Here is a 23,895-nt window from a genome sequence, read left to right as displayed (position 1 = left end):
TCAGGCCCTGTATGCACGAGCCATAGGTGTGTTGGTAAGGAAGTCGTTTGCATACTGTGCAGTAGGAATGAAAACAAGAAAGCATGGGGCTTTTCTGTTGCGAGGAACAAGGAAATAGAGGGAAAAGGGCATGAGTTTGAATACCAGCCTTGTCATATTTTGGCTTTTTCACTGTGTGGCCTTGGGCAAACACGGTGTTCTCTTCAAGCCTTAGTTTCTAAGCTGTAAACTGTAGAAAATACTACTTGCTTCACTGGGTTCTTATCAGGAGACCGTGAGATTAAAGTTAACATGCACGGCAGGGCACCTGACACGACATAGGCCGTCCTTCCGGTGGGGACTGTCATTGTAAGTGGACCAGCCAGTGACGAAGTGTCCCCACACTTGGGGACAGAGTCCACGCTGCCAAATGACAGCAGCAGTGAATCCTGTTGGAGGTCACCGGTCAAGGATAGTGGAGTGAAGTTTCTGTCTGTGGGAGGAACTTGTGACCTCGCTAAACTCAGGGATGGGTATGCATCCCCATTCACCGGGACGTAGGTATGAGCCAAGATTCCGGGGAGAGCCAAGGACTGCAATCTCAGGAGAGGTCCCAGCCCTCACAGAGCAGGCTGGTGGGTTCAGTTTTGGAGTCCTCACTGATGGCTGGACAGAGTTCCTAGGAAGCCACGCGGATGGCCAGGGATGGGGACGATGCATAAAAAGAAAAAAATTTGGGACCATTGGAGGTGTAGCCCCTTTAAAAAAAAGTAATTTTATATATTTAGGAAGGTAAAGAGTTCTTAATACAAAAGATAACAAGCAGCAGTCTGTGTCCACTGAGGACAGAATGAGAGGAAATGGCTCTGTGACTGCAGAATGAGATCTGATGAGACCTTGGTGGGAATGATGGTTCAACAGAGGCACAGGGATGGAGAGAATGCGAAGGTCCTCTTTTGGAAGGCTTAAGAGGATGCATTCTGAAAATATCTGTTTCTGTCTTGCAAATACCATGTGTTTATTTCCAGAACTGAGAAAATGAGACAGCCACTCATTGAATACATTTGTAAATGTGGCCTTAATTTTCTGCCTTTGATTTTCATGAGAAATGTAGTTGGGGTTGAGTTCTGAGTAGGGAAGATGCAGGCAGACTCATTTACTCAACACATTTATTAGAATCTGCCCACAGAGTGTAATGCTAAGTAAACCAGACCAGACTGTTTCAATAACCCTACAGTGTAGTGGGAAGGCAAGACATTGATGGGCCATTTTGGAAAATAAAATGTTGACAATGGAGGCGTGAGAGTGGGGGTGGGGAATCTTAAGTTGGGAGGGTGGAGAGTCTGGAGAGTTAGGGGCTTTTGGTGAGGGATGGGTAAGAGAAGAATGTTCCAGCTAGAGACAGCAACTAAGAAGGCCCTAAGATGAGAAGGAATTGAGGGGCGCCTGGGTGGCTCAGTTGTTAAGCGTCTGCCTTTGGCTCAGGTCATGATCCCCACATCAGGCTCCCTACTCCATGGGAAGCCTGCTTCTCCCTCTCCCACTCCCCCTGCTTGTGTTCCCTCTCTCACTATCTCTCTAATCTTTAAAAAAAAAAAAAAGAGAGAGAGAGAGAAGGAACTGAAGGTCCGGATATCTGCAGAATAGAGCGGAGGTAAAACACCTTGATGAGGCTGAAGGAATGGGGATGATTAGCCAGGGCCTTGGAGGATGATCAAGAGTTTGCTTGATTTCCTAGAGGCAATGGGAATGTCCTGGAGGGGTTCCGGCAGGGGTGAAGTGGCTGTTCTGGCTGCTATGTGGGGGTGGGGTCAGGGGAGATGTGTTATCAGTGGAGGTGACAGGTGTGAATGAATCCAAGGAGCGTTTTGGAATTACAGAGTTGTGTACAGCTTGACTGAACCCAGTGACAGAAGTAACCAATAGGAAGTGGGAGTGCGCTCAGGATTACTATGAAAAAAAAGAACAACAAACCTGCCAGGGACTGATGTTACTGCTTAACTTAATGCGGGAAATCTGTAGTATTTGGCGGTCCTCACCATCTTTGTGTACTGTAACAACAGTAAACATTACCAAACAACTAGATTCTTGGGTGTGGGAGTCCTCATTTAGCAGGGTTCATTATCTGAGTCTTGCAATTATAAGGTTGTATGGAGAAATGAAAGCTGTTGTCACAAAAATATTAAACTGAACATTAATGCAGTAGAGGCCTCACCACCCACATCCCTGTTTACGACTCGTGTCTTGCTCTCTGTCACAGGAAATCGCTGTAGGTTAGCCTCTTCCTGACTCTCTGATGCAAGGAGAAATTAAGGTCTTACCAAAGATATTTGATTACAAAAAGTCTTTGAGAGCAATGGGGAAAACTAAATGATCCTACCCAAATCCCTTGGCCAGTTGGGCTGTGGTAGAGCTAGACCAGCTAACTTTTGAAGAAATGAACATCCACAAGGATAATGACATGATGAGCCTTCAAAAGAGTATGATTTGAATATCAAAGGATTAAGAGAGGCCTTTGGCTCTTGAATAATTTTGCAAAAATTAACTTCATGGTTTGTGTTACAGAAGTCAAATGTGAAGTACTCTTGTAGGAAAAATTCTAATCCTTTCATCATCCGCCCCCACAAAAAAATCCAACATTTGATTCATTCTTTGTTTATTCCAAAAATGATCACATATTGCTATTATAGTCTACATTTTGTTAAAGATAAGCTTATTTTCAAAATAAAAAGTTACTTTCCCCAATTTTTAAAATTGTGGTAAAATACACATAACATAAAATTTACCATCTTAACCATTTTTAAGTATACATTTCAGTGATATTAAGTACATTCATTTTGTTGTGCAACCATAGTCACTATCCATCTCTTTTAATTAGAACTCTTTTAATTTTGCAAAACTGAAACTCTATACCCATTAAACACTCTCATTTCCTCCTCCCCTCAGTCCCTAGCAACCATATTCTACATTCTATCTCTATGATTTCCACTACACTATGTAACTCATATAAGTGGAATCATACAGCATTTTATCTTTTTGTGATTGGCTTATTTCACTTAGTATAATGTCCTTAAAGTTCATGCATGTTGTAGCATGTGTCAGAATTTCCTTTCTTTTTAAGGCTGAATAATAGTCCATTTTCTGGATAGACCACATTTTGCTTGTATATCCATCTGTCAGTGGATGCTTCTGTTGCTTCCACATTTTAGCCACTGTGAATAGTGCTGTTACAAACGTGGGTGTACAAGTATTTCTTTGAGGCCTCGCTTTCAATTATTTTGGGTATATATCCAAAGTGGGACTGCTGAATCTTACGGTAATTCAATTTTTAGTTTTTTGGGGGAATCCCCGTGCTGTTTCCCATAACAGCTGTATCATTTTATATTCCCACCAATAGTGCACAAGAGTTCCAGTTTCTCCATATCCTTGTCAACACTTGTTATTTTCTGTTTTGTTTTTGTTTTTGTTTTTTTTTAGAGTAGCCATCCTAATGGCTATGAGGTGGTATCTCAACGTGGTTTTGATTTGCATTTCCCTAATGGTTAGTGATGTTGAGTATCTTTTTGTGTGCTTATTGGCCATTCGTATATTTTTTTGGAAAAATCCAAATTCTTTGCTCATTTTGAATTGGATTGTTTGCTTTGTTGAGTTTCAGGAGTGTTCTATATATGCTGGATATTAATTTCTTATCAGATATACTATTTGTAAATATGTCATTCCATAAGTTGCCTTTTCACTCTGTTGGGAGTCTTCTTTGATGCACAGAAGTTTCTAATTTTCATGAAGACCAGTTTGTTTATTTTCTGTTTTGTTGCTTGTTAAAATAAAGTTTCAATCAGATCTTTTTCTTCACATTAGATATCATAACTTTTTATCCCCATTTAACAATTTAGGATTTAATAATAAGGACCTCTTATCTATAGAGTAATTGGTATGCACGTTTACAGTTACATTAACTGAGAAATAAAGGCACACTACAAAGGAATCCTTACCTGAAGCAAAAGGCAGTGCTTAACATGTATCATACATGTCCTCTCATCTATATCATACATAGCCTCTCGAGTTTGGCCATTCGGGGTGGCGAGGGTGGGGGAAGGATGAAAAGAACCATTTAAAGAAGAGGGATGGATTGGATTAAATGCCATTTTCGAAATGTGGTAAGGGTTTCAGAAAACAATTTTTGTCATTTTCTTTCTTGCCTATGTGTGATATGCAGAGAGTTCAGACCCCTGAGCAGTTGTAAATGTGACCTTAAATCTGGACCACCCTCCCTGCTTTGTTTTTCAGTCTGGAAGTGGCTATCTCGTGGTGGTGTTTGTCTATGTGACGGAATTTATTGGCATGAAGTCTCGGACGTGGGCATGCATCCAGATGCATTCCTTTTTTGCCATTGGAACAATGGTGGTGGCTTTGACAGGCTACTTTGTCAGGACCTGGTGGACCTATCAGATAGTCCTCTCCACAGTGACTGTCCCCTTTGTCGTGTGCTGTTGGATACTCCCAGAGACACCTTTTTGGCTTCTCTCAGAGGGAAGATATGAAGAAGCACAGAGAGTAGTTGATATGATGGCCAAGTGGAATAGGGCAAGCTCCTGTAAACTGTCAGAACTTTTGTCACTGGATCTAAATGGTCCTGTTGGTAATGAACCCTTTGAAGTTAAGAAGCACAACCTATTAGATCTGTTTTATGACTGGAATGTTGGAACAAGGACACTTATTGTTTGGCTGATTTGGTTCACTGGGTGTTTGGGATTCTACTTCTTCTCCTTGAATTCTGTTAATTTAGGAGGCAATGAATATTTAAACCTCTTCCTCATGGGTAAGTAGTTAAATTATATTTAAGCGTAGCAATGAAGTGATGTTTCCACCTTGTTTTTCTTGTGTTTTTATTGTCTTTTCTCTACCAGGAACAATACTGCCAACTATATTATTATGGTCTCTTTTAGTGTTATTATGCTGGAACACAGGTATATATTTTCTTTTAAAACAATGCCAACGGTCAAAAGAATTTAGTTCCTCCTTCCTTTTCTGCCTCTGCTCCTTGCTTGCTTCCTTCCTGGAGGCCCACCCCCATCTCAGAACTCTCTTTGAGAGGTGATGTCTCTAATATCTGGCTTGTCCCTTTTTAGATCTCTTTCTATGCATTTTCATACATTTGCGCAGAGGAAGAGATCATTCTCTTTGTAGGTAACTATTGTTCTTTGTAAGTGGCTTTCCTTTTAAAATTTAATATGTCTTGGAGATCTTCTGGTATCTTTCTACCTTCAAAAGCCCCTAACTTAGAAATTGCAGTCAGTAAGATCACTTAAATCCATGCAACTATAATTTCATTGTTGTGCTTCTTTCACTTTAGTGGCAGGTTAAAATGGCCCCAGATACTGCTGTGACGTCTTGAGGCGTGACTCTGAGGGCCAACCAAATTCACACCAAACATGAGAGAAATATTAGAAATCGATATCTGTCCATCTAGTCTTAACTCCTGGTCATTTTCACGAAGGCTGACTGCATTTGCTATTATCCTCAGAAAAATCTTGCTCTTACATTTTTACACATAGATAGCATCCCTTCTCATTAAAGTGCTCTGATGTCACATCTGTTTTTGTTTATTATAGCTCAGCAGGAATTACCAGAGAAGTCATTTTAAGAAAAAATAAAACCCCGTTATTCTCTTTTTGGGCGAACCAACAAGTTTGCAGAGTCCATCTTGGCTTCAAACCCATTCTAGATGTCAGTTTGAGAAATGATGTGGTCTTCCTAGAACAGAGCAGGAGGTGACGGGAGGACCGAGTAGGGTGGGGTGTGACGTGGGGAAGCTTCGGGAAGCTGGAGTCTTAGATCTTTATGACATAGTTTCTTTGTTTTAATGAAGATATAAATTCTCAAGAAACTGGGACATCTCATAAATATAAAAATGTGTCTAAGATAAATATACATGGTTTTCTATTCTCTACTGTCTTGGATTTTTCATGTTATTCCCCTTCCCAGAAGTCCTCTTGCTGATAGGTGCTTCCAGTCAACATTTCTATGCTGTGACATTTTGGAACGAGTTTTTCTCTCTTGAGACGGGTTGGGGCTGGTGGGGATTTCAGCCCAGGTTTTGTGCCGCTTGCAAGTGATAACTGCTTCAGTAGCTTCAAGACATACCCTTGGGGTTATGTGGGGATAGGAGCGGAAGTGGGTCTGGGTGATTGAGGAGATTCTGTATTATAGAGTGAAGAAAGTAATCGCAGACTGTCCGAATCCAAAGAGGTGCGGGCCTCATTGCTTGCACCATTTCTATCCCAGACACAGTCACACCAAAAATTAGATGGGGTATCAGTATCCTGAAGCGACAACTCAAGAAAAACCAGTGTAGGATACTTTAAATGTCTCTACAGCCATTTCACAGTGGTTGCCCTGCTTGGCTAGACCCCAGGAAGTTGGTTGGTGGCCCAGCACCCAGTCCTGAGGCACGGAGGGAGGCAGTGGGGGAGGGAGGCTTCAAGAAAGGAGTCTTGCCTCTTGAAGATCTTGCTTCCAGTCCCTGAGGTGTCCCTTACTCATTCGGCTCAAAGCATTTACTCTCCATTGTAAAGTGGGGACATGAAGCTGGGCTTACTCCCCTGCGATTCTTTTGAGGGTCATGACCCAGGGCCTTGAAAAGTGCTTGATAAACTCTTAAAAAAAAAAAAGAGTAGAGTAAGAGATGTACACCCTGGTCTGGCCCCAAAGCATGGACCTTACCACTGCAGGGTCCGTGCAAGGGAGCATTTCCTTCAGAGCTGACTATTTTCCATGTCGATGAAAGGGAGCAAGCAAGACCAGCTCTCAAAGGCGGCTCAGAATGTTCTTTCTTGCCTTTGCCTGAGCCACTTTTTTTTTTTTTTTTTTTTGAGCAACAGCAGCTGTGTACATTTCTGATGTACTACTGAGAATGTTCACCGGGAGTATAGGTGTCTACCCCTATGATGTGTTCAGAAGCTGTGGGAGACAGAGAGGCAGACCCGCCTCTCCAGGTGCTTGCAACGTTCTGCAGTTGCATGGACAAGGGCAGGTCTCTCCTGAGCGGTGGGGGGTGGGGCGCATCCTGAGATTTAGGCAAGCTGCAGAGGGAGGGGAGAACTCCAAGACTGAATTACATGGAAGATCTGGCCTGGTAGACCATGGCAGTTTTCTAAAGGAGATGGTAGGGGTTGCTCAGTTTGGCCAAAAGATCTTCTTGCTTGCTTCCTGTTTCATTCTGGCCGGTAGACATAGAGCTTTTTGGCTCTGGATCTCACTTTGGTTTTTCAAGAGAAGGGCTTTTAAGTCAGTTATGGACTTGGAGATCCAGCTCTTTACTTTTGTGGTGGGGCAGTAAAAAGAGGCCCGAGGCAATTTCTGTTTTGTAGGGGATTCATGTTAGATTTTTAGATGTTTAGTTTTACATTTAAAAATCCATCACGCATTATCATTAGTTTGTGTACTTAGCCGACAGTGAATTTTCTACTTCAGTTCCTAACTTTGAAGTTACTGATCTAGAATTTTCCCTCGTTCTGCCAAGCGCGAGAAACCAAAGATCAGAACTTATCAATGTCATCTATGAATTTACTCATGTATTCATCCAACAGGCCGGTCCCCTGGGCCCTGTGTTGTATACTGGGGAGCTTACAGCCTAGTGGGTGGCAAGATCCCCGGGACAGGGGCTAAGTGTCAGGTGGATTGAGGGAGCGCTAGTGCACTTAACAGGACACATCCTCTTCACTCCAGGGAGTTTATTTATTTATTAAGATTTTATCTATTTATTTGACAGAGAGAGAGAGAGAGCAGGAACACAAGCAGGGGGAGTGGGAGAGGGAGAAGCAGGCTTCCCGCCGAGCAGGGAGCCCGATGCGGGGCTCGATCCCAGGACCCTGGGATCATGACCTGAGCTGAAGGCAGACACTTAACGACTGAGCCACCCAAGCGCCCCCCTCTTCACTCCAGGGAGTTTAAAAGGGGTCGGGCTTGTAGGGCAGGCGTTGGGTAGCTCTTAGGGGCTCCTGCAAGTGGGAAGAGGGCTGATCATTCCTTTTGGGTGGTGGGTTAGAAGGCGAGGTCCCCTTGTGCGGTTGGTTGCCATGGCTTATAGAGAGCACTTTTGCTCAATGACAGGTGCAGTGGAAATTCCTGCCTACGTCTTCATATGCTGGGGGATGGACAGTATAGGGAGAAGAAACGTTCTGGTCTTCTCCCTTATCTCAGGAGCACTGCTCTGTGGTGTGGTTATGGTGATCCCCAAGGTGAGTTATTTTTATGTTTTATTGAAGGCATGGTTAGTTAGTTATACTATGACAGTAAGGATGAAGATCAATTCAGACATATGGACAGAGTATATACATAATATTTTAAAATATTTTTTTAAAAAACTGTTCTTTCCCTGTGTTGTAAGTAATACATGTTCATTATAAAAAAATTAAGGAAAAAAGTGTTTTCTTTTTTTAAAAAGCCCATAATCCCACTTCCCAGGGATGACCAATGTTGTATTTTGTAAACACAATGGTCCTGAATGAGGAAAGTTGATCATGTCTTCCAGTGATTATTATTATCTTAAACATTCATTCATTCAACAAATATGTATCCAGCATCTATTATGTGCCAGGTGTTGTCCTAAGTGCTGAAGACACACAGTGAATCAAGTTTCTATAAGTATGAAGAAAAACAAAACAGGATGACGGATGGAGAATGTGTGTGTGTGTGTGTGTGTGTGTGTGTGTTTGTGTGTGTGTGTAACACATGTGTTTATTTTATCCAGGGTGATGATCGAGGATGGTGTGCCTCTCAGACAAGGTGACAGTTGATTAGAAACCTGAAGGAGGGAGGAATCCAATAGAGACATCTGAAGGATACAATGAGTTTTATATTCAGGACTGTTTCCATTTAAATAGTCTTGTTTTTCATTGCAGTAGATTAGTTGTTTCCAATTTCGAGTATGCCTAAATCCCTCAAGAAGCTTGTTCTTAAAAATGCAGTTTCCTACTGAGAAATACTGCCATAAACTACTGAACCCACTTTCCCATTCCTATATAACTCTTGCATCCAGAAGTGCTCCTCCTCTTTCTCCCCCAAAACTGTTATCAGAACCTGTGTTTTCATTCTTGATTTGGAAAATATGGTCACTCTAACAATACTTTAAAATACTTTCTATAATTTTCTCTAGGACTATATAATTATTCAGTAATAGTATCTCACCATCTAGAGCAGGGCATGTTAAGTTTTGCATATTGTTTGAAATTTACTTTAACCAGTGACTTCTTTTTATAGTAATACTTCATTTAATTCTCAAGGTTGGCAAATCATATGTTTTATGTAACTGAAATTTCCAGCTGATTGATACACAACTAATATGAATGCAGTAAAACTACTCAGGACCAGGGGGTTTGCTGCCAATTTGAGGGAACTTCAACCATACCTCTTTTTGTTTGTTTCTAAAGTGGTTTACAGATATACTAGTTGAGTTGATGGCAGCTGTCTCTGAAGCTAGCTGGTAAAGATTTAGGGGAACCCCAGAACCTTTGAGTTCTGTAATGGTTAAGCCCCTGTGATAATGGGGAAAACAGGAGAGTAGCTGACAGGGATTTCTAGAAACAGGGCACTAACTCTTAACCACAAATTTCTTCCTTCTAATGAAGTTTCTCCCCAAGTGGCAGTGTCAACACCCTTCAGTGTTTTTCAAGTTACATTAATTCATTCAACAAACACTGTCTACAACAGATACTGTCAACAGATTCATCCAACAAACACGCAGGAATCAGGATGACAAGGTGACATTAGTTGCTTTATTAAAGGCATCATCGAGTCCCGGGGACTTCACATAATAGATATTTATTTCTTGCTCGTAGAAAGTTTGATGTGGGTGTACCTGGTTGGTAGTGGTGGGAGTGGTGAGGGATGTTTGGCTCCCCGGAGTCACTCAGGGGTTCAGGTTGACAAAGGCGCTGCCATCCTCAACACACGAACTCCAGGGTCCCCTGGGTGTCCACACCCAGCGGGCAGACAGGAGAGGAGAGGAAAGATAGAATGTGGGAGGCCTATGTGAGCCACAGCTGGACATGGAGCACATCAGGGACAGCAGACACTGAGTTGGAGTCACGGAGAAGTGTCACTGTTGAGGTGCATGGACCAAAAAAAAAAAAAAAAAAAGAATTTGTTTTAATAGCCCAGTTACCACTTTCCAGTTATTTTCTGAAAATAGTTTATAAGCTAGAGGATTACTGTCACAAAGGGCCCAATTTGTTTTTATGGCTCTTTGATTCATTCTGCTTGGATCAATTCCAGAAGGAGTGGGTCAGTTACTACTGGAACCAGCACCACCTGGGCGTGTCTCACTTCGTAGCCGTCTCTGCAAATGGCTTTTCTAATTGGGTCATTTGACATCTCCAAGGCTGGAGGGGAGGCACAATTAAACTTTTCTCTAAATTTCAGGGAGATGAAAAGCTTTTACAGACTATGAGTAGAGATTACAAAATAAATTCAAACAGAGAGATAAAACTTTTCATTGTTCTGAACAATATTGGATAATTAGAAAGTTTTAAATAATAATTAAGACTTTGTATTTTCTTTTAAAAATATTACTCATGATGGTCTATTTTGCTAACATATGTTTTTTCAGGATTACCTTGTTTGGACTGTGGTGGTGACTATGGCTGGAAAATTTGCCATAGGGGCATCGTTTGGCCTCATTTACCTTTATACGGCAGAGCTGTATCCAACCATGGTAAGGTAAGAGTTACTTATTTTTCTTTTGTTTTCTTGTTATGTTTTGCTTACACGTCGTTTCATTATATTTGATCTTTGAGTAGAAATGCTTTCTTTCTGTAGCAGTTGCTGGAACTCTGAGATATGGGAAAGTCACACGATGATGCTAATTCTGAATCTGAGGCTTTGTCTACACCCCATTAGCAAGGATATTAAAGAAATTGTTGTGAAATCACACTCTATAATCTCAAGTACAATGGACTTACACCGACTCTCCATATGACTCAAGGCTAATTTTCTGAGGATGTGTCTCTTGATGTTCTGATGTCTGTTGTCTTAATTTTTAGGGCTTCCATGACAAAACACCAGAGGTTGTGTGGCTGAAACAGCAGAAATCTATTTTCTCACATATCTGGAGGCTAGAGGTCCAAGATCAAGGTGTTTGGCTGATTTGGTTTCTCCTGTGTGGGGCCTCTCTCCTTGGCTTAATAAGAGATACTTATTCACATTAAAAGCACATTCTTTCCTTCTTACTAGACGTTTCATAAGGCTACCTTAAATAACTTTTAAAGAAAAGCACGTTAAGATACTGCTTGACTTTAAAAAGCTGAAATAGAATGTTCCATGGATACAAATCTTTTGTTCTTCCCCATTCCCGTCCGTTCCCTACCGCAAACAGATTCCTGCTCTAGAAGACCAGTGTTAGTCTCAATGTTAGACTGGATGAATATACATAAGGGCCTCATCTGCATAGGCAAAGGAAGAATGGCTTATTTTTATTTTTATTTTTTTGGGGGGGTCTTGAAGTGTCTTGAATGATCTGTATGCTTGTATATACCACTGTTTCACAGAATGTGGATGTAAATCACAAGTGATTCTCGAAACTTTAGGGTAAAATTGTTTTCCAGTATATTAGGCCAAGCTTCAGTTTTATGATGTTTCTTCTCCTCTGGGAGTGTGGGCGGGGGGCTGCAGGCAGCGCCTCCCTCCGCGCACCTGGGCTCTGCTCGGCTTACAATCCGGAGGCAGTCTTTTTTTCCTTTTTCCTTTCCTTCTGGCTGCCGTGTTAATGCTCCTCCTGTTTGCAGGTCGCTGGCTGTGGGAAGCGGCAGCATGGTGAGCCGTGTGGGAAGCATCGTGGCCCCGTTCTGGGTTTCTCTCTCCAGCGCTTGGACCTTCCTACCACAGGTGTGAATCGGTTTAGAGAACTGAGACAGCAGAGAGGCAGAGCAGCTGACTGCCTTCTGTCTTTGTCCTTCTTGGAAGCCAGTTTGTAATTCAGTTATGGAGGTTTATGGGAACTTTATTAACAGCTCAGCGGTCGGTAAGGAGAGCGGTGGTTGCTGTTTTGTGTTGGGTGATTGCCTTCGGCCTCCGGTGAGCCGTTAATTGCAATTGTGCCCGCTGTGGAAGGACCTCTCGCCACCCAGCTCCTGAAGCTGCGGAGGGAGAGCTCGGGTCTCCGTGTCCTCCCAGGCAGCTGGCCCATCCCGCTGTCGGCTCTGGGCTCCCACCAGGTGCCTGCTGGTCAAGGTGAATTCTGGAGGCTGCCTGCTGCTTGGAGGATGGAGAGATTTAGGGGTCTGGTCTCCAGCTTACCTGAAACTTGACAGGCGCTTCATGGGGGGGGCTTCTGGTCGGGAGGAAGTTGGGAGACAGGCAGGGGTGGGGGCTTAGGGAAGTGGGCAAGGGTTGGGGGTGCTGGGAGACTTAGGGGAGAGGCCTGGGTCTCCGGCCCTCTCCCCCTGAACTTCTGTGCCACGCTCTCTCTAGGCTGTCCTCGCTCGTCTTCACTGCTCCTCATTCTTTTTCCGGTTTCCCCTTAACTAGACTCATTCTCTGAGAGCCATCCTGGCCGTCCTCCGCAGTCCCTGCACGGATAACCTCTTTTCCTTTCTGACTTCCCTTCCGCACTGCAAACCCATCCTTCCCCTGGTCTCATGGATACTCTCCTGGAGTATCTCACGACAGAGTCAGCTTCTCCCGGATAGGACTGGTCTGTGCCTTGATGCCCTTGTCCTCTGCCCCCCACTTTGGAATAGAAATCCGCGGCCTCCAGCATGACGCCTGAGCATCTGCGTTTTATTTGCCCTGTTCTTCTACCTCCCCATCCTCCCCATCCACGACATCAAACCCTCACTTTCCTTCTCCAAACCGCCCCAGCTTGCCTGCTTCCAGTTCAACGGCCCCCACCTTCTGCCTCCCACATCCTCTCCCTGTGCTTCTTCCCCACCCCAGCAGAAGACTTTGCCACACCACAGCTCTGGCCCGCCTGCCACGTCACCTTCAGGGTAGAAGAAAATCTGAGCCCTGCTGGATGTTGAAGTCCTTTCCAGAGGGAACCCCCGCAGAGCGCCCCTGTCTTCTTTCCCTTCGTCACCCACTTCCTTCTCCGCTGCACCCCCCTCCTCCTGTGCCTCATCCCCTCTGCAGAGAAGCCTTCTTCCATCTCCCCTTGCTAAACTTGCATGTATCTTGAAGACACAGAGCAAACCCCACTTCTCTGAGAAAGACACCCGGATCGCACACCCCCACGTCTCCCTTCCGCACAGTCTGCGTAGCATTTCTCGTGTGCTGCTTTCCCAGCCCACGTGGAGCCACAGTCCGGCTTTATGGTCTGCACGTGTGTCTTTGTCCCCCTCGTTAAGCTGTTGGACTCTGGCAGGACAGGGCACTTGGGATCCCGACCGTATCCGGCAAAGCATTTCCCTCTCTCCGTGTGCCGCTCATGTTATCACTTAATTGGTATTTTAAATCAACTAGACTGGCTTTTTAAAATTAGCTTTGTCTTCAGCAATATCATCAGCGAAATCATGGGTGTTATGCTAGTTGTATGTTTTTCTAAAGTAACGAGATCTCACCATAGAACAAAGCGTGTGGTGCTCTCTAAAAATCACCTTGCACACACAGGTGGTGTGCACCTACTCTTTGGGAATCATTGGCTTAGCCTGGATCTCTCTCACGTCCCAGTAACAGGCACTCGGTCAAGTTTGCTTAATTGCAGTGTTGGGATGCCAGCATCTCTCAGGGGCTGACTGAGGTAGAGAAATGATACGTGCTGTCTGGCCTGCACAGGGAAGTGTTTTTGGAGAGTCCACCATCCTTTTTAGGGCATGGGCTTTTCTAGAAGCATCTTCTTTGTGCTCTTCATTAAATAAATAGGAGGTAAAAGTGGAAAAGGCGTTTTTGAAACCAATAAGCTGAAACACACAGAAGAAGATAGATAAATCTATAAAAGCAAACTGCTATAAAAATACTAAAGCAAAATAAAGATTTTGAAAAAGAAAAAAAGACATCCATAATAGTCAATTAGGGGCTATGGAGTCAAAAGGGACTTTAAATTTTATTTAACAGGTACTTAAATAGCACTTGTTATGCTAAACTACAAAAAACGGTCTTCATAGAATGCAGATTCATTTTACAGATGAGGAGACTGATGTGTAGAAAGTAATTCGTAGCCCAAGGTCGTCTCAGAGGTGACAGAACTTGGATTCAAACCCAAATACCATGCCTTTCACACAGGTTAAACAGTACAAAAGGGAATGCAGAGAAATAAGGTCCTCCACCCTGACCCTGAGTGCCCCAGTCCCCTTTCCCCAAGACAACCTCTGTCAGCAGGGTCTTGTGTATATTTGCAGAGATACTCTGTGAATATCCTCCCTCTGGATGCGACAGATGTTGCTTGTTGTTTTTAATGAGTAAGAAAATAAATTATAAAATTTCTCATTAAGCTTATTTATGGGTGTCAAACTTCCTGGGGAGCCAATATTTTCATTTGGAGGAATGGAAATGCTGATCTAGAAGATAAGTTTGTGTTTTTTTTCTTTCAAAAAGAAGCACGTGAAAATCACTCATTCTGATGCTTTTATTATCAACCATTGTTTTTGAGTAATCTAAAGAACAAGTGGACGGTAATGCCTATCAGTTTTGTATTCTTCAGTGAGTTTGGCAAAGACTTACTGAGTGTTGTTTTTTAACGAACCTCCTTGTTAGGTGCTACGGAGCAGGGATGAAAGAAACAGCCTCTGTCTTGAGAAACGTCTGTCCAGTGTGGTGGGGAAGGCGGAAGAGCAAACCATCCCGAGCCCCAGAGATGAGGGCTGTACATGGGGAAAGTTAGGGTTCTGGGTTATAGGAGAGGGCTACCAACCCATGCTAGGGCCAGAGGGAGGCTTCCTGGAGGAGGGGACCTTCAATCTATGTCTGGAAGGGCCAGTAAGAATCAGCCAGAGGAGAAAGAGAGAAGGGAATTCTAGGCAGGGGGAACAGGAAGGCAAAAGCTTACAGGGAAAAAGGAACAGGGCCAGTTTGGGTTTGGGGTCCAGCTCATTGCTAACACCAGGGTGGGTTACGGAAGTCAGGAATCATCTAGAAAAACAGGCAGGGATGTCAAAGGAGGTCAGAAGGGAAATGCCTTCGTGCTAAGGGTGACTTAGAGACAACAGGGTGGAAAAGTCGCATCCACAGGACCTGGTGACCAGCTGGGTGTGCTGCAGGTAGGGAGTGTGTGTGTGTGGGGGGGGGGGTGCCAGAGCCGTTCAGGAGGAGGGACAGGTTGACCTGGGGAAGGACAGTGCACTGGGATTGTGTGTGGTGAGTGGGAGGCCCCTGCCGCTCGGCGAACAGAGGCGTCTGGGAGGCAGCTGCCTCTCCGGGTCTGGAGCTCAGGGCACAGGAGTGAGTGTGGGAGTGGGTTTATGAAGCGGTGAAGGGGGGTGAGCAGGCTCAAGGGCAGATGGCATTTTAGGTGTGATGGAAGGAGGGCCCAGGTGCTGCAGCCAGGGAGGTGGGGAGGTGACCAGGACCCCGCAGCAGGAGAGGAGGCGAGAACGGCGGGAGAGGACGGCAGCTGAGAAGGAATAGGCCAGGAAAGGGTCTGTTGGGTTCGGCAGCTAGGAGTCTGTGGCCTGGGAAGAGCAGCTGCTGTGGACGGCGGGAGAGGGCCCACGGACGGGCCAGCAACTTGGGCGGCGTGGGCCGAGGCTGGGGGCCTCTCTGGCTTCTTTGAATGATAGGGTCCCATTTATCGACCACTTACCGTGTGGACAGGTACTGTTTTAAGTGCCTTAGATGGGTCATTTAATTTAATTCGTTCAGCCATCCTTTGAGACAGGTACTACTCTTATTTCCATTTTACAGATGAGAAAACTGAGGAGCAGGAAGTTTAAGTAACCAAGTTCACACAGGTAGCAGGAAACAAGTTCCCAGGCGGAGTGGGCACGGAGATTATAAGAACTGTTATTTTTGCTGAAGGAAAGTAACTGGTAGAAAGGAAAAGGTCAAAAACATGTGAGGAGGAGGGAGGGCTGTTGATAGAGGAACCCTTCCCCCCCCAAAACACCCCCCCCCCCCCCCCCCCCCCCCCCCGCCAGCCCTTGGAGGTGAGAAGCAGTGGGGTCTGGAGAGGGTGAAGGGGGAGCGAGAGGTGGGGAACGAGGGGTAGGGGCTTGTGAGGATGCTTGAGGGGGTGGAGGGAGCTAGCTGGGTGGCAGGAGACCAGGTCTTATGCTGAGAGAGAGGAGGGAGGTGGAGGGTGATGGGTTTGTGTCCTGCCTATCCTTCTCACTGCCAAGCCAAAACGAAAAATCCAGTCCTGGTTTGGTCCTTCCAGTGATTCTAGTTCTTGTTTAGACTTATTCAGTAGGTATACCTGCTATGTCTGGAAGCACCGGAAGAGGCCTTTAGGCGTCCTTTGGAATGTTGCTTTAAATTCTGTGACTGCTTCTAGGCTTGCTCAAGTATTTCTAAAAGTTAGGGTCATCAGCGTTCGGCAAAACAAAATAAAAACCCGGGGCGCCTGGGTGGCTCAGTCGTTAAGCGTCTGCCTTCGGCTCGGGTCGTGATCCCAGGGTCCTGGGATCGAGCCCCACGTAGGGCTCCCTGCTCAGTGGGAGGCCTGCTTCTCCCTCTCCCACTCCCCCTGCTTGTGTTCCCTCTCTCACTGCGTCTCTCTCTGTCAAATAAATAAAATCTTTAAAAACAAAACAAAACAAAACAAAAAACAAAATAAAAACCCGTCTTCCCGGGTCCCGTGTAACTGGGGCCTTGCATCAGGCCACCGAGGCACTGCATGCTGTGGGTTTCTCCTTCTCCGAGGTTGTAAAAGCACCAAGTGTGTAGATCTGTCAGGAAAACCATGCCTTATTTTATTTTCATGGGCTCTTCCCAGACAGTAATTTTGGCTGGAAGCATTTAAATTATGTAAGGATGGAACTCACTTTTATAGACTGTGTAGAGATTTAGTTCTAGAATCCACCCAGGGTCTTCATAAGGATCAACTGAGAATAGATATGCAGACTTTAATTCTTAATGCGAATTGCTGTTTTTTAGATTGAGGTAAAATTGGGATAATGTGATTTGCATTTTTAAGGGCAGACACCTTGGTGCTAATCTAAAAGGTTGCCTTTTTGGTGTGAAAATTTGGAAAGTAAAGAAGTACTGAATTTTTTAGGAAATCACGTGGACCCATACCCCCCAAAGTAGCAGTTAGTTTCCATTTGCCTTTGTTTGGTTCTCCCTAAATTCTGTAGGTTTTTGTTCATTGAAACATTCGTTTGTGCATTCATTCATTCATTTATTCATTCATTCATTCATCTGTGTCATCTGTTGAATATTGATCATGTACCGATTTGGGGGGCAGGGACAGGTTTGACTAAGATAGTCTCTGACCATGAAGTCCCAACCCCAAGTTTCAATTGCTGGGTTTCTCTGGGGTCTGAGAAGATGGGACAGGGACTTTTTTCTCTGCGCAGCTCCTAGGATAGTGCCTGCAAGAGCACTAATCTAGACACTAACTGGGATTTACTGAGTAGGTCTCCATGGTGGTCAGTGAATAAATTAACGAATGGCGATCCTGCGGGTCCTCATAAGTAACCCAAGGTTTCCCCGGGGAGTAAAAATGACAACTGTTGCATCCAATTTAATGTTATTGCCCTCTGAAAAAGGTTCAGGAATTATTATTCTCTGAAGGGTACATTTCTTTATTGATATGTCACTTATTATTGTTCTTCTAATTCCTTCTAGCTGCTTGTTGGGATTTTGGCCTTCGTAAGTGGAGTGCTATCGCTAATACTTCCAGAAACCATGGGGATGCCTCTGGCAACGACTTGGGAGGAGGCTGCCAAACAGGATACAGAAAAAGAGAGTTCAGGCAAATTATTTCCCACAACCAAAAATACCGCGTTGGAAAAAATGGAAGTCATTGACTCGGGGGTTTCTGGTCTTGGTGAATAAATGTACTGTGTTTACTTTAATGACTTTGTATTAGAGGAATATTATTCTCATCTCCTGAATGTCATTTGTATGTCTTTTAAAATTTTTTTTGTAAGAAAATCTTAAAACAATTGTTTTGTAAAGGTAAAAGAAATAAAACCAAGATGAGAATTCTCATTTTTTTACACTGCTTTATTACTGCTATAAAATATTTCTCCCTATTTGTTCTTAAATGTTATTGATTCTCAACCGTCCCCCTGCCTCCAGCCAGCCATGCAGGCCCGAGAAAATATCACACCTTCCCATCAGGACCAGGGTCCCCCTGCCCCCGGGGACTGGGAAGAGAGGGCATGGGAGCTTTCAACAAAGCCCCTTGAAGATTCTATTTCTGATATTCCTTCTCCTCTTACGAGAATCATAGCTCTAAATTCAAATTTTATTCAGAAATGCCCAGTCAGCGCACCTGGGTGGTGCAGTCGGTTGAGCGTCTGACTCTTGGTTTCAGCTCCGGTCGTGATCTCAGGGTCGTAGGATCAAGCCCCACTTTGGGCTCCACGCTCAACGGGGAGTCTGCTTGAAGATTCTCTCTCTCTCTCATTTAAATAAATCTTTTAAAAATGTGTCCTGTCAAAAAATGTTTGTCTTCATAATTTAACCATAAAAATAATAGCTACAGAAAAAGGTACTTGCTTCCCCGCACCCTGAGGCAAGAGGCCCTGAATGAGCAGACGGATGTGCTTTGTGTCAGGTCCGGTTAAAGGGCACCTGTCTGCTCGGGGCCAGGCGTGAGCTTTCTAGTCTCACATTCTTATCTTGCCTAAAGTTGCCAAATTCTCTCCCTAAGTCTCCTGCACAGTATAGAGAAGCTGTGGCATTTTAGTGCATTGCAAAATTTTTGTTTGCAGATCATCCAGGAAACTGACTTTAAGTACCATTTGGATCTGTTACCAATGTAAAAGAAAACAAAATTAAGTACTTTTGCCTTGAAAAATCTTTTTTACGGGAAGATTTCACTCTTTTTTTAAGTACTAAATTTTGTTTGCCCAACTTCACCTAAAACCATATTTTGCACATGTGTTCACCTTAATATCCTGAATATTTCAACAGCAAAATTATGGCATTATCTTACCTGTTAGAGGAACACATTTCAGACAAGTGTGCCATAGGTTTGGGATTTTTCTTTCCTACGGTTTCATCATTATTTCTTTCTTTGCTCTTGAAATTTAGCTGTTGGATATGCCTATGTCTAACATATTAGAATTGATGAAGCATTAGTGTTTGGAGCAGAGGCAAGTAAAAGGAGGATTAAGACAACTATATAGATACAATTGTTTAAAAAGCATTATTGGGCGCCTGGGTGGCTCAGTCGGTTAAGCCTCTGCCTTCGGCTCAGGTCATGATCCCAGGGCCCTGGGATCGTGCCCCGTGTTGGGCTCCCTGCTCCGCGGGAAGCCTGCTTCTCCCTCTCCCTCTGCCCCTCCCCCTGCTTGTGCTCTCTCTCTCTGCTCTGTCTTGCTCTCTCAAATAAGTAAAGAAAATCTTTTAAAAAATAAAATAAAAAATAAAAAGCATTACTAAGAGGAGATAAGGGATTTGACTTGAATTATTTAGGCTTTTTATATTAATTCAGTTCCCTGGATAATTCCTCAGTTCTTCACTTGGCAAACAAAAAATAACCCCCCAAACCTCTCTCCCTTTGTGAAAGAAAACAAATCAACAGGAGGATATGAGAGGGAGATATTTCTTTATCCTTCCTCTCACCTCTTACTGTGTCTCTTTTTCTTTTTTTTCCTTTCTCTTCAGCCTGTTTTTCTACTGATATTTAGATTTTTCCTCTTAGTTAATCTTTGATATTTTCTTGACTTTCTTTTTACGATCCGTATCAGTTTGCTCAGGCGGCCATCACAAGATACCACGGCCCCGGGGGCTTCTACCACAGAAATGTACTTCTCACAGTTCTGGAGGCTCCAAGCTCCAGGCTCCAGGATCGGGATGGCTGCAAGGTAGATTTCATCCTGAGGCCTCTTTCTTGCCTTGCGGGCAGCCAGGCTCTCTCTGTGTGCTCGCTTGACCTCCTCCTTGTGCCTATGCTGGGAGGAGACAGAGAGAGAGAGAGAGAGAGAGAGAGAGAGAGCTCTTTGGTGTCTCGGAAGGGTACTAATCCCATCACGAGAACCCCGCTCTTTCCGCCTCGTCGGACCCTACAAACGTTCAGTCTGTAGCACCCATGTACGTGTTTCTGTATTAGTAAGAGTCCAGTCAGCAAAACAGAAACCCGCCGAGCTATTTCGGGCATAGAAGAATTTAATACAGGGAATTAGTTACAACAGTGTGGGGAAGACTGGTGGAACAAAATGGAGAAGGAGAAGTTAGCTAGAGGCCAGGAAGCCATTGCCCCCACTGGGCTGGGAGCCCCCAAGCCTATATTCTCGGCTTCCACTGCACATGCAGAAATCACGTTTCTGCTGCTGACCAGGAACCCAGGAGCCCACACTCCCACTGATGCTACGGAAACTGCCCGGCATGGTTTCAACTTGAATGGAGTCGAATTTTTAGATTAATTTAGGGAAAATTTACCTTATTCCTGGTATGGACTCTTCCATCCATTTTCATGAGTTATGTCTTCATTTACTCAGGTTATCTTTAATGTCTTTCAATGAAGTGCAATTCACAAAGCATGCACATTTCTTATTCTACTTACTTTTGGGTATATATATTTTTTACTAGCAGTGCTGAGTTTCTAATATATTTTCTACTGCTTATTGCTGGCATCAAGGAAGGTGATTGGTTTTTGTATGTTGTTGTTATATCTAACAAACTCAATTAAAAAATGTTTTTAAATCAGTAGGGATTAAAAAAAAGCTGTATTGGGAAAAAAATGGGCTTTTCATCATAACAATTACAAATATTAGTCATACAAGAAGCCAAACATACTTTGTTCCTCAAGCATTTCTCACTAGGCACAGCCTTCTGATTTTATACCTGAAAAATAGTGATGTTAGGTATCTTTAATAGTTGGAACCAAGTCCTGGCACATCAGATCTGTCTCTAGTTGTAAATATTTCAAGGAGTACTTCACCGGGCACCGGGAAGCTCAGAGAACAAGCCACACACAAGTAGGTGAACTTGAGGCAGGTGACCTTGTCACCAGATCGGTTCAGCGGAGGTCTAGGCATCCACCTGACTTCAACAGGCAGTTATTGTGAGAGGTGGTAGAGGCTAGTGGGGGGAAGAACGCCCTCCCGCTTAGGCAAATTAACCTCTCTTTATCTTAGCCTTCTCATGTAAAAATTCAGGATGAAAATAAGATGTCCCTCACGGGACTGTGAAGATGAGATACTGTATCTACATTACCTATCCACCCTGATCCAGCTCTGATGCTGTTTCTGCTCCGTAGATGATTCCACCGCTCGGGCAGGGAGTGTGTCTTGGTCTTGGCCAGTAGGCGTTGGAGGCCCATTCCGTCAATGACAGCACGCTGTCACTGTCCTGGGTTGATTGTGCCCTCCAGCACGTGCTGTTTCTCTCTTGAGGACTCTGCAATTCAGATTGTTCTGGCGACTGATTTTGGCTCACAATAGCTGTAGGGAACGCCTCCTCTGAAGCCCAAAGAGCATGAACTTCAGGTTCGCTTCCCTCCCTCACACAGGCTCTTGTGAGAGACCTCCATAATGGGTTCATTTGGTCAGACGTTTTTGTAAAATTTTGTAAATTTTGCAAAAGTAAGATAAATCCACTGCAATCAGTTAAGACCACTGTCTCTGTCCGCTCTATTTTCCTTCTGTCACGTTTCCCCTGTCACGTTTCCCCTCTGTCAGATGATATCAAAGTGACCAGAGGCATTTTTTTCTCTCATGATTTTGTAAATTTTTTTCTTATAGAGGACTTTGAAAACTGTATAAACTTCAAACAAACAAACAAACAAACAACTGTATAAATTTCAGGCCCCACAAAAGCTGAGTCTGCCCCTCCTCCCATCACTGTGTTGTTCGGGAAGTTCATATTGAAAATATACTCTGAATGTATTCTGTGGCCTTTCTCTCATGCTTATCAAATACTTACTGAAAGCATGCTAAACACAAAGGGTTTAGTCTCTAAAATGACATATCCAAAGGGGGTACTTCATAAATTCCTGTAGATGGTGAAGAGGAATATTTTCTATTTCAAGATTGTTTAAGCTGACCGCGGACGCCAGAGTCCATGGTAACTTGCCCCAACAGAGATGAATTATCTGAATTTGCCAGAAGTCAGTAACAGCTGCTTGTTTTATCTCTAAAGTCCACATTGCACGAGTATTTACTGACAACTGTTAGTTCCCTAAGTAAATTCATCTTCCTTATCCATTCCCTGCCTCTCCCTAGGCTTACCTACCCCATCAGGAGATTTTCATGGATGTTCCAGTAAATGAATCTTGAAAGTCAAATTATTTTACAGAGAGAAAAGGTTCAGTTATAGATTCTGCCCTACTCCCGTGTCTCGAGTCAGGGCTAGCCAATATATCAGAGAATCAAGTCACCCTGAGCTCAGTCCTTCCCTGTTTCCTTACCCCAACCTGTAGCCTACATGGCTGAATCCCTGGCCCCATGAGCCTTGCTTCCTTAATATCCTTCTAGAACATTCAAGTTCTGTTGGTCTGAGGCTCTTTATTTACTGGCGGACTAACACAATTTAGCGAGTTAGCAAGTCTAACACATCACAAGCCATCGACGCCCATGGAGAGCAGAGCAGGAGGGGCTGTGGGACCAGGGAGGCCTCCAATACACAGCACAAGGGAAGCCTTGTGGAGCTCCAGAGCCTGCGGTAAAAAGTCTCTGAAAAATTCCTGGGGAGGAGTGTGACACTGAGCTCACCTGCACTCTCAGTGGCGGGGGGCGGGGGGTCCTTTCAATTTTTTGGACCTCAGCCACTTGCCTATAAAATGATAAAACAAGACCCCACTAGATGGCCCCAGATCTCCCTTTTACTCCCACCCTCAAAGATAACCTAATTCAGTTTTCCAAATGACCCTTCTTTCAAGTGATATGGTTACAGTCCTGTGGAGCAAAAAATAAAAGACCTATTAGCCCTTTATACACACAGCTTGTGTTCTTGGTTTCATTTCTAAATGTTTCCTCTTCTTGCTTTCAGAGGGAAATAGAGTCCTGCCCTGGGCAGGGATTAAGGGGCATTCTCAGGTATCCTCCATGGCTCCCATTGCTTTTTCAAATGGTGTCCTCCATCTTGGTCAGATGTCACCCTCTGCTCTCACGCGTACCTCCCCATGGAGACACAGGCTGTTTCCTCAGCTCTCTTGAAACTTCCTGCCTCTGTGACTTTGCTCACCCTTTCCTCCCTCGTGATAATTCTCTCCCTCCTCTTCTTTGTCCGTCCACATCCCACTGATTCTTTGAAACCTTCCTCATTTCCCATCCTCTCTCCTGGACTGGCCACGTGGGTCCACCATGCTTCCCTCTCTCTGAGCCCCCACATCACCTACAGTAACTGCTACATATTAAAGGACTGTCTTACTCTGCCTTGTTTCCATTCTTGAGGGGAGAAAACATCCGTTTAGAAATCGTTAAATCTCTTGTAGTCCCTGAAGCATGCTTTGGACAGAGCACGTGCTCCATAAATGTTGGTTGATTTTATAGCAGGTGCTTGATAAAATGTATATGCCACACTCACAAAGAATGTTACATATTTTAACTCAGCAGATGCTTACAACAACTTATAAGAGAAATTAGCTCATTCCCAATTTTCAAAAAGGGAAATCAAAACTCAGAAGTTAGGTGACTTGCTCAGGTAAAACAGACACGTCTCGATGCCAAAGTGTGCACTTTGGTTAAGACATTGAGCCTTGGGGTCTGACACTCAGACTGGGCTTTGTTACTTAGGAGACCTTGGGCTCTTCCTTATTCTCTTGGAGCCTCAACTTTCCCACCTATAGAATGGGGATAATAATAGTATCTCACTACCTCAGAGGGTGGTTGTGTTATATGTGTCATATGTGCACGTAGCCCATGATTAATG

At 44.1% G+C, this 23,895-nt stretch overlaps 1 protein-coding gene across 4 annotated transcripts in view; it reads left to right on the top strand.

Moving 5' to 3' along the window:
- Window positions 1-18,063, top strand: part of SLC22A16 (solute carrier family 22 member 16) — a 103,041-nt gene extending 84,978 nt beyond the window's left edge. For all 4 annotated transcript variants that reach the window (XM_073893777.1, XM_073893778.1, XM_025863904.2 and 1 more), the window contains 5 exons: window positions 4,267-4,798; window positions 8,092-8,219; window positions 10,589-10,698; window positions 11,763-11,862; window positions 17,698-18,063. In XM_073893777.1, the coding sequence (XP_073749878.1) occupies window positions 4,267-4,798; window positions 8,092-8,219; window positions 10,589-10,698; window positions 11,763-11,862; window positions 17,698-17,907 (1,080 nt within the window). In that variant the 3' untranslated portion in view covers window positions 17,908-18,063. The remainder of the gene's footprint in view (window positions 1-4,266; window positions 4,799-8,091; window positions 8,220-10,588; window positions 10,699-11,762; window positions 11,863-17,697) is intronic.
- The last annotated feature ends 5,832 nt before the right edge of the window (window positions 18,064-23,895 follow it).

The sequence above is a fragment of the Callorhinus ursinus genome, unplaced genomic scaffold, assembly GCF_003265705.2.
Source record: "Callorhinus ursinus isolate GAN/ISIS: 27379988/994484 unplaced genomic scaffold, GSC_fseal_2.0 scaffold6, whole genome shotgun sequence".
NCBI lineage: Eukaryota > Metazoa > Chordata > Mammalia > Carnivora > Otariidae > Callorhinus > Callorhinus ursinus.
Note: the sequence above shows the minus strand (reverse complement) of the source record. Positions and strands in the feature narration are given on the sequence as shown.